This window comes from Pantherophis guttatus, chromosome 14, assembly GCF_059756535.1.
Source record: "Pantherophis guttatus breed Tessera chromosome 14, ASM5975653v1, whole genome shotgun sequence".
Taxonomy (NCBI): Eukaryota; Metazoa; Chordata; class Lepidosauria; order Squamata; family Colubridae; genus Pantherophis; species Pantherophis guttatus.
In genome coordinates, this window is record NC_142076.1 from 7,225,856 (window position 1) to 7,242,946 (window position 17,091).

The 17,091-nt window shown below is 38.5% G+C and overlaps 1 protein-coding gene across 17 annotated transcripts in view; it reads right to left on the reverse strand.

Annotated features, from left to right (window-relative positions):
- Window positions 1–17,091, reverse strand: part of RBFOX1 (RNA binding fox-1 homolog 1) — a 2,479,215-nt gene that overhangs the window by 788,861 nt on the left and 1,673,263 nt on the right. For all 17 annotated transcript variants that reach the window (XR_015729837.1, XR_015729838.1, XM_087878443.1 and 14 more), the window contains one exon: window positions 8,706–8,747. Coding sequence is in view for 15 of the 17 variants with exons in the window: in XM_087878443.1 (XP_087734569.1) it covers window positions 8,706–8,747 (42 nt within the window). In the remaining 2 variants the exon portion in view is untranslated. The remainder of the gene's footprint in view (window positions 1–8,705; window positions 8,748–17,091) is intronic.

The window sequence follows — 17,091 nt, forward strand, 5'->3', positions numbered from 1 at the left end:
GGGTGAATGTTGTGATGACTCTGTAGAAGAGGTCATCATTATTATTTTAATTGATGGTTAGGCTGCTTATCCTTTTGTTTTCTTGGTCTGACAAACACATTGTTGTTGTTTTTATCCATAGTTTTCCATGGAGAATCCAGCGTTTCTAAACATAAACCATGTTTCAGTCAATCACCTGCCAAGGGAACTCTACTCACTCAATGAAGAAGAGTGAAGATGTGAAGGATGATGTTCAGGGACCAGGGGAGATTTCACTGCCATCTCTTTTAGGTTGTTATTTCACACCTTTTGCTTTTAATGGGCTTGCCTCCCTCCAGCCCACAGTTGCACTGATATCAGCAGAGCTACTTTTAGAATTAGAATTCTTTATTGGCCAAGTGTGATTGGACACACAAGGAATTTGTCTTTGGTGCATAAGCTCTCAGTGTACATAAAAGCTATAAGTGATGAATCATGATCTTAAATATATAAACACATTCATCGTGAACCCATACATTCATCATAAGATACACCACTTAGTGATAGTCACTAAGTAAGCAATAAACAAAAATTGTACTAGGAAACTAAATAAAACAATATAAATCATAAGGATACTAGCAACAAAGTTATAGTCATAAGTAGAAAAGGAGATAGGTAATAGGAAGGATGAGAAGAATAATAGTAATTTATGTAGTAAATAGTTTGACAGTGTTGTGGGAATTAGTCAGTGGTGGGATTCAAATTTTTTTACTACTGGTTCTGTGGGCGTGGCTTGGTGGGCGTGGCATGGCTTGGCAGGTGTGGCTCGATGGGTGTGGAAGGGGAAGGATACTGTAAAATCTCCATTCACTCCCCACTCCAGGGGAAGGTTGCTGCAAAATCCCCATTTCCTCCCGATCAGCTGGGAGGCAGAGAATAGATGGGGACGGGGCCAGTCAGAGATGGTATTTACCAGTCCTCCGAACTACTCAACAATGAACTAAAGGGAAACCATCAGTGAGTTGTTGGACAGCATTACTTGGTCTGTTGGGTGGTTTAGGGGTGGGGAATTGTGGTGGGTGGGGGCAGGGGTGAAATCTAGCAGGTTCTAACAGGTTCTGGAGAACCGGTAGTGGAAATTTTGAGTAGTTCAGAGAACCAACAAATACCACCTCTGGCTTGCCCCAGAGTGGGGTGGGAATGGAGATTTTGCAGTATCCTTCCCCTGCCATGCCCACCAAGCCACGCCCACAGAACCGGTAGGGAAAAATTTTGGATTTCACACCTGGGTGGGGGTGTGTTTGGGGATTGTTATGTGTGTTGGAACTGATCTTTGGGTGTTAAGTGAATGTTGTTGTATGGGTATACTGTGTATACACCCACAATGACAATAAAGTTATTATTATTATATACAGGGAAGCTGCCTATTATCTCTCAGATCAAATCAACTTTCTAATTGTCCCCATTAAACAAACTTCGGAACACAGTTGAAACAGCTAGGAATCCTAATGAAATCCACTGAATCAGATGTCAAATCTCTCCAGATTCAGCCCTATGTAGAGTGTTGAGCTTTTCAGCAGCACCTTCAATGAACACATATTTGAGAAGAGTCTTTTTGGTTTGGCCTTGTGCAGGGGAAAAAAAAAAAAAAAGAACAACATGTTTGGCTTTCATGCAACAACAACAAAAAAAAACCCCTGTTCATAGGAGTAGTCTATATTAAAATTAGTGTGGGCAAAAAAGAATATATAGCTCCTTGTAAGGTTTTATTTCAGACTGCTTCTTTCTGCTCCTGAGCCCAAAAATCAAATTTATTAAATGTCCTGGGTTTGTGTGGGGCACAGTGCCCTCTGTTGGCTCCAAGAAGAGTTACAGGTCCTTGAAATTTGGTAGCTGCAGAAAACCTGTTTCTTCTTCAAGCTTTAGAATGAAGACAGGAAACCTCTGTTTTTAGGTGTGTGTTTTTTTTTCCTAATGAGATGAACACAGCTGTACCTTCTTATTTCATACTGCAGTCTTCAACTCCACTCAGAAGGTTAGAAACTCAACTCCTAGTCATTCCATCAGATGCTGGCAGAGGGATGACACTTGGGTCCCAATGTGACCAGATATGACATATTTCTGTATTCCTTCCCTGCAAGCGTTTTTTTTTTTTAAAAAAAAATCTTACTCTGATTTCCTGTGCTAATACTTCCATGGGTCATTCTCCCTCCATCTACCCACAGATACAGCTAAGAGGATAAGTTGGCAAGCCAAAAAGTTACATTATCCCAGCCAGGGGCAAGGGGACTGAATTAGCGGTTACTGCTGAATCTTTGTTTTAAATATAGCTGCAGAACTATCTAACCGGGAAAGAGAGAGGAAGGGTCAGAGCTGAAATCTACCTGCCTTACTCATCTGTCTCTGACAGCATAGTAAAATGTGCTAATGATGCAGTTTTAAAGTAGAGGAAAAAAATATGGCTGGGTTTCCATCTGTGTAGTTTTGTGATTTCATATATATATGAATTATAAGTTTTGTGATTTCATATATATATATATTATAAGTCTTTAGAACTTTTTAAAAGAAGACTTCAGAACTTTTGCTGAAATGCACATTTGGAGAGAGAGAGAGAAAGGAGAGAGGAGGGAGAGGAGGGAGGGAGAGTGGGAGGGAGGGAGAGAGAGAAAGGAAGGAGGGGGAGGGAGAGAGAGAAAGGAAGGAGGGAGGGAGGGATGGGGAGAGGGGGGGAATTTTGATAAGATAAAGTCTGTCTCAACCCCACAATATCTTATAATACTTTACTTTCTAAATTACATAAATATCCTGTTCTTTGTATCTGACAAGCAAAAACAAAGGGGGAAAGCCAGATTTACTTAACAACTTCATAGCTGCAGCAAATTCACTGTGCCAAGAAGTGGGACGAAACTCACGAGAGAACTGCCTTGTTTAGCAATATAAATGTTGGGTTCAATTATGGTTGTATTATCAGGAATACCTGTAAGGAATTATTTGGGTGTTCTGTTCATTAGCTTCTGGAATTACTCAATGCTAGGAAAGAGAAAACAAGGCTCCTTAGAGTATCTGGTTTTATATCTTTACCATGGACTGGAAATAAGAGGAAATGTATTTCCTTCTAGGAGACTGTTCAAAGTCTTGAAATGTGAAGGCTTTTAAGAAAGCTTGGACTCAGATATGGAGATATCTGACAAGGACCTGTCAGATCCTTGTCTGATCAAGGACCTAGGAGTACTTATCTCAAATTATCTAAGGCCCAGAACTCACTGTAAGAGCATTGCAAAAAAGGCTTTAAGAGTCATTAACCTGTTGTGACCTAGGCCCAAGTAGTTATTACCAGACACAATAAGTCCTAAACAAACATATTTTATTAGAACAACTGAGAATTACTTCATTCTCAGCTTAGTTCAAATTAAGTCCAAAACAAATTCTTCATAAACAGTCCTTTGGCCTTATCACCAACCTTTGTCTTCTTCGGCACCCTGCCAAAGGCTTTTCTTGGCAAAATTTCAGAGGCAAGAGACGCTGACAAGAACAAATGTAGCAATGTTGCTTTCCTACAAAGATCCCAAGAGCCATTGCTGCTCTATTAAGCCTTCTGGGAGGGACCAATCATCTCCTGGCTTTACTCCTGAGTTATCCTTTTTGCTTTAGCTGCTCTTGCCTTCTGGCAGCTCTTCACATGTGTGCACTAGGAACAGGCTACTCCTGTTCCTCTGCCTCTCTGCTATCCGCCTCTGGAGGCTCTGGAGTCCATGCATCGCTCCCAGATGGCCCTGGCTCCATCTCTGCCTCTGACGCAGAGCCCTCATCTGGGCCTTCCCCTGACTCCAGGATTGGCCCATTGTCCAATTGAGCCTCCTCAATGTCCAACTCCGCTGCCAGCTCTGCAGGCTGCTGGCGGATCACAACATAACCTTTTGTGAAGCTTCTTCTCCAGTAACATCAAACTGTTAACTAGGGCATACAAAACTTTTGCCAGACCAATTCTCGAATACAAGTCATCTGCCTGGAATCCACATTGTATATTGGACATTAATACAATTGAGTGGGTCTAGAGATATTTCACGAGATGAGTACTCCACTCTTCTGCTCATTATAGAATCCCTTATGCCATCAGGCTAGAAATTTTGGGCTTGGACAATCTGGAACTGTGCTGCCTGCAGTCTGACCTAAGCACAGTACACTAAATTGTCTGCTACAACATCTTACCTATCAATGACTTCTTCAGCTTCAAGCTCAATAATACACGAGCACACAATAGATACAAACCCAAGGCAAACCGCTCCAAACTCGATTGCAGAAAATACGACTTCAGCAACAGAGTGGTCAATGCCTGGAATGCACTACCAGACTCTGTTGTTACATCCCTAAACCCCCAAAACTTTAACCTTAAACTGTCTACCGTGGACCTCACTCCATTCTTAAGAGGTCCATAAAGTGCATAAGCGCACCGGTGTGCCTTCCAGCCCTGTCCTACTGTCCCCATTTATTTGTATTCATTTCCTTTGTTCATGTCCATGTTCATACATACTTGCTACCTTGTACATGTTTGAGGGAGGGAGGGAGGGAGGGAGGGAGGGAGGGAGGGAGGAAGGAAGGAAGGAAGGAAGGAAGGAAGGAAGGAAGGAAGGAAGGAAGGAAGGAAGGAAGAAAAAGAAAGAAAGAAAGAAAAAAAGACCCGATGGACAATATTCCTCCAGGCCTTCCTGTCCTCTACCGTCCTCTGGAGTCCATTTAAGTTCACACTGACTGCTTCAGTGACTCCATCCAGCCACCTCGTTCTCTGTCATCCCCTTCTTCTTTTGCCTTCAATCTTTCCGAGCATTAGACTCTTCTCCAGGAAGTCCTTCCTTCTCATTAGATATTATTATGTATGATACTATAATACTCTATGTATGTAGACACCCCATTATAAACATATGCCAAGTGTACAGATGAATCAAATGGCAGTGAACACCTTCCTTTTCTCCCGTCATCTTAAACAATGACATTATAATGTTTTGGTAAAGCAAAAGTGCCCACTAAAAAAAAAAAAGAAAAAAAAGGACACAATAATTCTGCAATAGAAGCTGGGGCTCAGAGCCTGTCACTATGCTTTTTACAGTTTTATGAATTACGGCTTATTTCTACCTAGGGCTGTGATCCTGGGCTGTTTCACAGCCTTAAATAAGCAGGAATGATTCATGATCCATGATCTTTTTTTTTTTTTTCTTCTTCCTCCAGCCACAATATTAAATGAAAGAGAAGAAAGTTCTCCCCATTTCCGATAGGCGTGAGAGTCACATACACAGAAACACACAGGGGAAATTCTGCGCGTTGGCAATGAATGAAAGAACCAAAATTCAATTAGGTTCAATAAAGATCTCCATGAAACAATAAGAGGAGTAAAAAAAATAGACCATCCCATTGGGCTTGATCACACACACACAAAAAGAGTGTGTGTGTGTGTGTGTGTGTGTATACATATATATATATATGTCTCTTTAGCCAGGTTCTACCTACGTAAACCAAGATATTATGCAGGATATTACGTAGGTAGAACCTGGCTAAAGAGACATACACATAAAACCTACAAAAAAGAAAGAAAAACATATATATATCATGTTTCCTTGAAAATAAGACCCTGTTTTATATTTTTTTGAACCCTGAAATAAGCGCTTGGCCTTATTGCCATGTGCTCAAAAGCCCGATTAGGCTTATTATCAGGGGATGTCTTGTTTTGGGGAAAACAGGATATATATACAGTATAAAAGAAATCTGGAAAGAAGATAAATGGGGAAAAAAATGCCAGGGACAAATTACGATAGCAAATATGGCAGGTAAACATTTTATTTCTCTTCTTTTCTCTTTCTGGCTTTTGTTTTTGTTTTATTAAAAGAACTCTCCGAGTTCCCTAAAAATAATAAATAACATAAAATAAAAAATAATAAAATCAAATAGAAATGCATAAGAAAGTGAAATGTATAGACCCATGGTTTCTAAAGAAGTTTCTAGACATAAGTGAAAAACAAATGTAGAAAGTTAGCACCCACCCCTCTCCTAGAAGAATGAAATATTTTGAGAAACATTGAAAAGGTAGAATATTATATTTCCCTAAATGAGAAACATGCTCTTCGAAAGCAACCCCCATGTTTCTCAATAGCCCCAGCAGGACTGGGCCAGCCTATCTACAAGACAAAAGACCTTCAGCCTCAGGGTGATGGGATTAGACCACACTCAAGATCCAAACCAGGACAAAGCCATTAAGCCATACAACTTTTCAGAACACAATCCTCTTCATTACATCATCACCCAACAACTTCAACCAGATAACCTCAGCTATGACTCCTGCATAGCTCCATGGAAGTCTGACAGCAGCCAATAGAATACATGTCTTTGCACAGGAACAGGAAGCTCAAGTTCAAAACCCAAGAGAAGATATAAAAGCTACCCATTCTCAACTCCATGTGGTTAGCTGCCCAGGACCTCAAGCCTGTCCACCAGTGTGGTCCTGTCCTTCAATAAACCATCTTTCCAATCAGCCTCCATGTTTCCAGTGTCTTTCTTCCCGCTTGGAACTGAACCAGATGGATATTTCTTCCAACACAAGAGTTATCTTGAGATAAGAAGAGTGGCAAATAAATAAATAAGCAGGGACACTCTAGAAGAAGAAAACCTTCATTCACACAACCATCAGTTCAATCAGTCCCTAAAATGAGTTAATTTACTGTATTCATTCACCTTATTTGTGTAGCTGCCCAACTCAAGACATGACTCTGGATGGTTTACTATTTTGTTTTGGGGTTGTCCAAAAATTTTAAAATACAGTTGATTAACTTCTAGGAATTCAAACTGCTGAACTGCCGACCTTTCAATCGACAAGCTCAGCATCTTAGCCACTGAGCCACCATGTCCCTTTTAGTCTTACAAAAGGCTAAATGGGTTGGGACCATTCTGATCTCCACAAAAGCAGGGGCTACTGCCAAAAAAGGTTTGTCCCTTATCCCTGCTCTTTGGCTAATGGGATCTGCAGCATGCCCAGTCTACTAGATCAAATTGGATTGGTAGAGATCTTTAGGAAAAGGTGACCCCCCCCCCCAGATAATTTGATCCTTTACAGGTGATAAGCAATATCTTGAATTGCACCCAGAAACACACTGGTAACCAATCTACAGGTCGTATATTCCATATATCTGGCAATTGTACATATATAAAGCCATGACAAACAATCTCCTTCTGATTTATCTAACTCCTCTTTAGATTTGAGGATAGGGTCACCAAAATAGACCAATATTATTTGGTCCCCTATCTGGCATCATTTGCTATCCATGCAACTAGATCCTGCACCATTTTAACATTTAGTTTACTTTACTGTCATTGCACCTCGTACAACAAAATTAAATGCCACCTTCAGTGTACGTTATAACTATAAAAATAAAACACACACACACATCCTTCACATTCTACACAATTGAATTGAAACCCCCCTGACATTGAATTAATATTGCACTACACAGTAGAATTCAATATAGTTACTGCCCTGGGATAGAAGCTGTTTTTTAAGCCTATTTGTCCTTGTGTTTATTATCCTGTACCGTCTGCGAGATGGTAATAGTTCAAAAAAAAAAAGGGTGCCCAGGATGAGATGGATCTTTAAGGGTGTTTTGAACTTTCTTAAGGCAGCAGGAGCTATCAAGCTCTTCCAAAGAGAGGAGAGGTCAACCAATGATCCTCTGGGCAATGACGTTGACCCTCTGGAGTGCTGTCCTATATGCCACTGTGCCATTGGCAAACCATACACAGGTGCAGTAAATTAAAATACTCTCTATGGTGCAGAGGTAGAAGGTCACCAGCAGTTTTTCATTCAGTTGTTGTTTCCTGAGAAGTCTCAGGTAGTATAATCTCTGCTGGAGATTTGAAGTTTGCAAATATGATAATATATATGATAATCATGATAATATGGTAATACGGTAAAGATAGCTTCTATCTTTCCTTCTTCTCGTCTCTGTAGGTACCTGATTGCATCTGACAGTTGTCAGGGTTTGTGTGCGTTTCTGTGTTTATTTTAATACTGAAATATTTTTAACAAATATAATTTAGTACAATTTAATACAGTGCAATCTATCTTATTTAAGCCTTTCTAACTTTGGATGTAATCAGTTATAATTATGACATGGTAGATTTGCTTCTTATTAATTTAATAATCATCTCAGGAAAGAATGTTTATGTTGAAGCTTTGGAACATAAATCATATTTTAAAAAAATGATACCATATTGTCTAAACAAGACAGCTGCGGATAGAGGAAGTATAAAATATACAATACTACAGTTTGTATTCCTTGTTCATCACTTTATTCTCCCACCCCCAATTTGATGGAAATAATTTTCTTGGCCTTGATGTCACACAACTTTGCAACTGTAAGATCAAATTTTGTCAAAAGTGTAGAAGCCACCCAAAACAAACCAAAATCTCTCTTTAATTATCCGTCTTTCTTTTAATGCTGCATTGTAAAATATGCATATTGTTCCCGAAGACAAGAAAAGACAATGTTCCTAAACTTTAAATGAGAACAAAACAACATCAGCTACCAAAACTACTACTTTGGATCAATGCAGAGAATATACATAACATTCCAAGGAATATTTAAGTCCTTCTCTTGAGTACAATACAAGCAAGAACAACTGAGACATCCAATGGACACATCTGAACCATGGATACAAGAAACCATATGCTCATTGGAGAGAAGGGTGCATATTGTCACACTTACCCTTAATTGACTCCTTTCACAATTCATCTGTTGTCGTGAGAGCTACAGGGAATTTAGAGAAAGAGAGAAAAAGAGTTAGCAAGGGATGCTTTTGTAAGAAGATCATTTGTGAGCAATGTTGACAAGGTTAATTGTAATATGGAGGGAAAAATACACCAGGAAATGAGGAGATAGGATGCTACAAAACCATCTAGCATAAACCAGAATGGAGCAGACTTAGAATAACTTTATTTTCACTTTGAATGTACATTAATCGGCATACATTAAAATGAAATTTTGTTGCATGCAGCTCTCAGAGGGTCACCACTCCAATATATACTACATAAACATGACAAAATAAATACATTTCAAAATTATGCATATACCCACATATATTATATGACACAGAGAAAAAGCAGAGTCTAGTTTGGATGTATACATGTACATGGCGAGAAAAAAACAATCTTGCAAGTTTTGCAGACAGCCGGCCTAGGGAACAAAGCTGTTACAGAATCTCGTAGTCCTGCTAGAAATACTTTGAAACCTCCTCCCAGAGGAACAACAGAAACAGGCCGTGAAGTGGGTGTGAGGGGCCTCTAACAATGCTTCAAGCTCTAAGCACATAGCGCTTAAAAGCAGTATCCTGAATGACGGGAAGTGAGTTTCCTATGATCTTCTCAGCTGTCCTTATCACTCTCTGTAGGGACTTTCTATCTGAGGCATTGCTGCCACTAAACAATGATGCAGTTTGTTAAAACACTCTTAATTGGGCCTCTGTAAAATGTGGTCGGGACAGAAGGAGAAAGGTGTGCTCTCCTCATTCGCTGCAGGAAATACTGACACTGGTTTGCACACTTCACTAAGGATGACGTGTGGAGTGACCAATTCAGATTGTTAATTATCTGCACCCACAGATACTTAATACTGTTGACCACCTCTACAGCTGCATTCTTGATACTGAGTGGAGTATGACTATGCCAGCTCTTTCTAAAATCTACAATGATCTCCTCTGTTTTATTAACATTTAGAACCAGGTTTTATTGCAATTTTATTGCACCAGTCCACCAGAGCCTTCGCCTCTTCCCTATGATCTTTGAGCAGACATTGAACATATATCTAGAGTATATACACTCATGTCTGAATACTCAAAGGAGGTCCAAGGATGTTTTGAATGAATTCATTCTTTGATTTTATTTCTATAGCTGCCCATCATAAAAAATTGACTCTGGATAGCATACATCATAAGATAATTAAAAACAATTACAACAGTGCAAAATAAATATGGTCACACATCTTAAAGTTACCAAGATTGAGAAGGTCTGGCTCCAGAATTCTGGGAGCTGAAACCCATACATCTCCAACACAAGAAGGAAGTCCCACTTTCCATCATGTCCCCTTCAACATTTTAATAACAGAATAATAAAGTCCAAACCCTGTTCAAGCAAGAGAGCTTATACCATTTTAGAATAATGGTTGTTCAGTCTCTTTTTGAAAGCCTCCACAACTTCTGAAGCAAAGCTATTCCATTGCTCTAACCGTTAGGAATTTTCTCCTTAGTTTTAGGTTGCTTCTCTCCTTGGTTAGTCTCCATCCACTGTTTCTCATCTGGCCTTTTGGTGCTTTGGAAAATAGTTTGACCCCACTCCTCTTTGTAGGAGCCCTTCAAATACTGGAACACTGCTATCATGTCTTCCCCAGTCCTTCTTTTCATTAGACTAGACATACCCAACTCCTGTAATTGTTCTTTGTATGTTTTAGCCTCCAGCCCCTAATTATTCTAGGTGTTTGTCTCTGCACTCTTTCCAGAGTTTGAACATCTTTTTTATATTGCCATGACCAGAACTGGATGCAGTACTCCATGTGATCTTACTAAGGCTTTATAAAGTAGTACTAGAACAATCTTAAAATTGCAAGGTTGAGAAACACTGCTCTAGAAGAGCTTGTTGGAGAAAACATGTGTTGTCCAGAGAAAAGGGAGAGTGTGACAAAGAGATTCAAACTAGCCAGACACATATTCCTCGACTCTATGAGATATTAAGAGGGAAGGAGGAGGAGAAGATAGGAGCAAATCTTCAAAGCTATGCAGGAAAAAAAAAAGCATCAACAATGCACAGCTAAATAAATAATCTTCGTTTCTTAATTATGTTGCTTTGTAGCAAGTTTTTTTTCTCTCCTTAATTAAATCTTAGATTAAAGAAAGTAATTAGAGACAACAAATAGTAACTTTCTTGTAAAATATGGGATATTGTCAATGGTATGTCCAAGAGGTAAATTTCTTAGGTGGCTTCATGCAAGCAATGATTTTGCAAGTAGGTCTGAAGCATCCACAAAGTGTCAGGAGAAGACAGAGACATACAGACCAGGGGAGACAGGAGAAGATAAAAACTGTTCCATTTCAAATGGTAAAGTATGGTGGGGTGATGGAGGAAAGGAAAGTTATGGATTATCTGTCAACGCTTACGGTTCCCATAGACTAGCCATGTGGTAAACAAGAACATCTTCCTTTACAAAAATCGACCACAAAAGATGACCAGGGCCTCACAAATGAGTTTATAGATCTACCGAAGCTCACCACAAAATGAATAAAAAATGCTCCAATGTTAGCAGTCCAGAATGTCAATTCTATACACACTCATGAACATACACGCAATTGTTTTTGAAACCTGTGATCCAAGAAATATCTTAAGAAGACGCCAAGATCCTTGAATTTTATTGACAATTCCTTTTGGGCTGATCCTAACACCAGAAAATGTAGCTAGATAACACTTTTGTTTGAAGTCTACACACAGAGTGGCCTACACACTATGCTTACTTAATATGTTTTTGTCAGAAATGTCAATAGAGAACTTTTCCAGATGCATTCATGTGGCAAAATGGGGGAGAAGGAAGGAAGGAAGGAAGGAAGGAAGGAAGGAAGGAAGGAAGGAAGGAAGGAAGGAAGGAAGGAAGGAAGGAAGGGGATTACTGATTCTTTTGTGTTTTCAATCTGACAAAGTTCACAAAGTCTTCTTTCTTACAGCCACGAGGGAATTTGGGGGTAATTTAGAATATAAAATTGATTTATGCAAGAAGATGTTGTACAAATGGAATAACTAACTAGAATTCAGAAAATGTTGTTCAGATACAAAAAAATTTCAGAGTAATTTAGTACATACCACATTTTTCGGAGTATAAGACGAACCAGAGTATAAGATGCAGCTTAGTTTTTGGGGAGGAAAATAGGGGGGAAAATCTGCCTACCAGGTATTCATCTGGCTAGCGTCTGTATTCTGGTCAGCTTCAGCACATTAGTTTGCTGGTTTTTTATCCCCTGCTTGGGGATAAAAAAACAGCTTCTAAGGCACAGCTGAGAGGAAGCATCAATGAGAAAAGCAGGCAAAGCATGGGGGGAGATTGCTTCACTCGGCTAGCACCTAGTTAGGGCTGAAAAAAAAGCTTCTAAAGAACAGCTGAGAGTTGGAGCAAAGCATGGAGATTGCTTTACTTGTTAGCGCCTCATTAGGGCTGGAAAAAAGCTTCAAAAAAGCTACATTTGTAGTATAAGATGCACCCAAATTTTCAGCCTCTTTTAGGGGAAAAAAGATGCATCTTATACTCTGAAAAATATGGTATTTGATTTGGGTGGGAAAAACAGGCTAGTATTGTTATCCTGCCAGTACAGTTACACTATTTGGAAAGTCCTTGGTAGATTGATATTGGTACTATTCTGTTTCAGTCTGAAGATGGATTAAATTTTGGTTTAATTAGTTCTTTTAAAGAACTTAACCCAACTTACTTACTTACTTAATGCTTTTAGGCCATCCATCTCCCTCAAGGATGGCCTCTGGGTGGTGTACACTGTACAGAATAATATCAGGATACAAAAAGGATATAGAATTAAAATTAAAACATTAAAGTTTATTTAAGATTAAATATTTTGAAATAATAAAGTTATAGAATTATAACAATGTCAAAGAGACAAGAAATTGTCCAATAAGGCAATTTAACTCTATTAACATTGGTTAATAAAGGCCAAGGGGAGGGGAGAAAGTCTTGAAACATTTCTTTATGAATGGAATGAAAGAAGTTGGCATTGGCAAAAACAAAATTCAGAATTATTAATAAATAAGATGTATTGCTTTAGGTCTTGCAGTCTTTTGAAAGTTTGTCCTTAAAATATTGCCTTGGAAATCTTGGGTGCTCAGCCAAACAAAGGCATTTTTTGCCCACAAAACATTTTGTGAAAGACATAAATTATGTATTTATAATGTAATATCAAAAGAAGCCAATGGAACATAAAACTATAGTTAAATTCTTTTTTTTTCAACAGAGGGACTTGAAAGATGAAGTTTGAGCTTGGAATCCTTCAGGTGCTTTCCCTTCATAACACCAAATAGCCTTTTTGTGTCTATGTTGATGAAAACAATACTCCCTTCTTCCTTTCAAAATGACATGTTGGTCTTGGTTGCACTGATAGCCAATGCTTAAAGATCTATCAGACCAGGAATGGTTTTGAAGGCACATCTCATCATTCAATGATGAATTGGCTGGTTTATTTCCCAGAAGAAACCTTGATAGACTCCAGTAACAAGCCATTTTTTTTTAAATTTGATTTATATGCCGCCCTTCTCTGGAGACTCAGGACGGCTTACAATGCGTTAAGCAATAGCCTTCATACTTTTGTATATTTATACAAAGTCAGCTTATTGCCCCCACAAACTGGGTCCTCAATTTACCTACCTTAGAAAGGATGGAAGGCTGAGTCAGCCTTGAGCCTGGTGAGATTCGAACTTACAGTAATTGCAGACAGCTGGTGTTAATCACAATGCTATCAGTCTGCTGAGCCACCAGGCCCTGCCATAAAAGAATGATGACTATCTTCCAAGAAAATCTTGCTCTATATGTCTTCATATATATTTTTACAACTGTTGGGCTACCGAATGTCACCTATTCCATATATGACATGTTAGAAGTTTGCTGGGCAATAAAGTTGGATTTCATTAATGTCTTCAGGTTGGATGTAAGAACTGTAGCTGTGCATTTTTCACAATGTCCATCAATAAACGTATTACATTAAAAAAATGTTGATTTGAATTAATGAAGAATCTAGTGTCTAGTGTTAAACACTTTAAAAAGAAGAATATGAAATGAACAACCAGGAATCAATTTGATATTGAAATACAAATATCCCATCTGATTTTTTTTTTCCCCCTTCCGGTCAACGAGCACAAAAATTGTGATTATTTCATAGATTACTATGTAGTATTCTGTGTGAACATATGATATCTTGTTTTCCACTATGTTATCTAGATTATTTTCCTCCATTGAATTAAGTTCTACTCTTGGTGATATTATAGATCCAAGAACATATTTTATTTTATTTTTTTAACTTCTAGTCAAACTTTTTGTGGACCTCATGTTAGTTACCCATTCATATTTAGGGGGCTGGAGGCTAAAACAGATAAATAATGGTTGTTGGAATTGGATATGTCTAGTTTAATGAAAAGAAGGAATAGGGGAGACATGATAGCAGTGTTCCAATATCTCAGGGGCTGCCACAAAGAAGAAACGATCAACCCAGGCGTGCTATTCAGCAGGTTCTGACAGGTTCTGGAGAACCGGTAGTGGAAATTTTGAGTAGTTCGGAGAACCGACAAATATCACCTCTGACTGCACCCAGAGGTTTTTTGTTTTTTTTTTCACTTCTGACTGCCCCCAGAGTGGGGTGGGAATGGAGATTTTGCAATATCCTTCCCCTGTCACGCCCACTAAGCCACGGCCACACAACCAGTAGTAAAAAAAAAAAAATTGAATTCCACCACTGGATCAACCTATTCTCCAAAGCACCTGAATGCAGGACAAGAAGGAATGGAGGGAAACTAATCAAGGAGAGAAGCAACTTAGAACTAAGGAGAAATTTCCTAACAGTGAGAATAATTAACCAGTGGAACGGCTTGTCTGCAGAAGGTGTAAGTGTTCCATTGAGTGAGTCAACCTTGGTCAACCAAGAGGGACACCATTACTTGATGTTTTTAAGAAGATATTGGACAGCCATTTGTCTGTCATGGTATAGGGTCTCCTACTTGAACAGGGGGTTGTACTGGAAGACCTCAAAGGTCCCTTCAAACTCTGTTATTCTGTTATTAAAATGTTGATGGGGACATGATGGAAGGCGGGACTTCCTCCTTTAAGAGACATTACTATTTCCTGGGAGATTTGGAGGATGGTACTGAGTATGGTTCAGTTTAACAGATGGCTTTGAGATTCATGTTCAATACTCCTCCACATACAAGTTTCACAGAGAATGAATGTGGGTCACGCAGCACAATTTAATTAGGGCTTTGAAACATAATATATAATAAAGTAGTTTCTGAAGCTAAAATGGAAAGGAGTCGGGTGGAGGGAGGGAGGAGAAAAAGATTATGCAAGAATCCAAAGACAATTTACAAGCTGGAAGAAAAGAAAAATATTTCCAGAAATAAACTTGTAAAACAAAGACGAATCCGATAGGGTAAAATCTTGAATATTTAAGTGTTGTATACAAAGCAAAGCCCCAGAGAATCCTTATCTATGTTTAATATTCAGATAAATCCTCCTCTTTTTTTTTTTTACCTAATAATAGCTGCACTGTGGTTTATTTAATTTACTTGTACTTTGAAGTAGCATAAGAAATTGTTGGAGAACAAGCTGTATAGTTCCTATCGCAACCACAATGGGAATAATGTGATTAAATGCAATAGCATGAGCAGAAAACTGAAATCTAGCATTGTTTAGTATTCAAAGACTCACATTCCCTAACCCCGTACAAGGTGTATTACAGTTTATTGTGCCATTAATCATTTCTATTCACCCTAACCACAATATTATTACAAAATAGTGTTAGGAGAGATGTTCTAAAAGCATATTTGAAACTATGCTAGGCAGAGAGAGAGGGAGACAAATTCCAGAATGCCAACCAGAGTTGTCTATAGAAGAATCTGATTTTCATAATGAAGACCTCAAAATGGGAACTATTTCCTCTCTATCTAGGAAAAATCAGAAATGGGATCAGGAAGAGGGCTTTTTTTTTGTTTGTTTGTTTTTTGTTTTTTGCTTTAATTTATATGCCACCCTTCTTCGGAGACTCAGGGCAGCTTACAATGCGTTAAGCAATAGCCTTCATACTTTTGTATATTTATACAAAGTCAGCTTATTGCCCCCACAATCTGGGTCCTCATTTTACCTACCTTTGAAAGGATGGAAGGCTGAGTCAACCTTGAGCCTGATGAGATTTGAACTTGCAGTAATTGCAAGCAGCAGATGTTAATAACAGTGCTTTAGTCCACTGTACTACAGGCTCTTGCTGTACTACAGGCTCTTGAGTTTAATTTACCCTTGGCCAGTGTCCAATAAACAGTTTATCATTTCAATATTAGGAAGCATTTTACAATAGAAATTGTCTATTTGGCCTGAAACCAGGGGTGAAATCCAGCAGGTTCTGACAGGTTCTGGAGAACCGTTAGAGGAAATTTTGAGTAGTTCAGAAAACTGGCAAATACCACCTCTGGCTGGACCCAGAGTGGGGTGGGAATGGAGATTTTGCAGTATCCTTTCCCTACCACACCCACTAAGCCACACCCACCAAGCCACATCCACAAACTATTCTAAAAATATGAGTTCCGGGTATATTTGTAAAAAAAGAAGCAGACATTCTGCCAACTCCAGAACTAAAATAATTAAAATTTTATTCTACTAAGTTTTTGTCAGCCATCTGCTGACATCATCAGTGTATTAAACTACTAGTTAATACTCTGACAATGTCAGCAGATGGCTGAAGAAAACTTAGTAGAATAAATTTTTAATTATTTTAGTTCCAGAGTAAGTTTTGGTGTATTTAGGTCTTTTCCCATGTAAGATTGAGAGTATCTTGGCGACATTTCAATGAGGTCCCAAGATCTCGTCACCAAGATACTCTCAATCTTACACGGGAAGACCCGAATACACCAAAATTTGCATACCTCTACCCATGAAAATCTATATATTATATTATGTGTGTGTGTGTGTGTGTGCATCTACTGTCTGTCTATCTATCTATCTATCTATCTATCTATCTATCTATCTATCTATCTATCAATAAATTTATATTAATATTTGAAATGACTGGATTTTCCTTGCAGGGAGAATAAAAAAGTGTACACATTTTGCCTGTCTACCCATTACAACACATCTCAATTCATCTACCTTATTACTGTTTATATTATTAATGAGAGAAACTATGGATTATGAATTCATGGTAGATTATGTTTTAATGTTCCCCAAACAGAATCATAATTGGTAAAAGAGCTTTTAGTATCAAGCTTCAGTGCACTGGAATGCACTCAAAAAAATGATTTTATAAATCACACACAGATCTTAAATGGCATGCGATCATGACACAGCATTTTTTTTT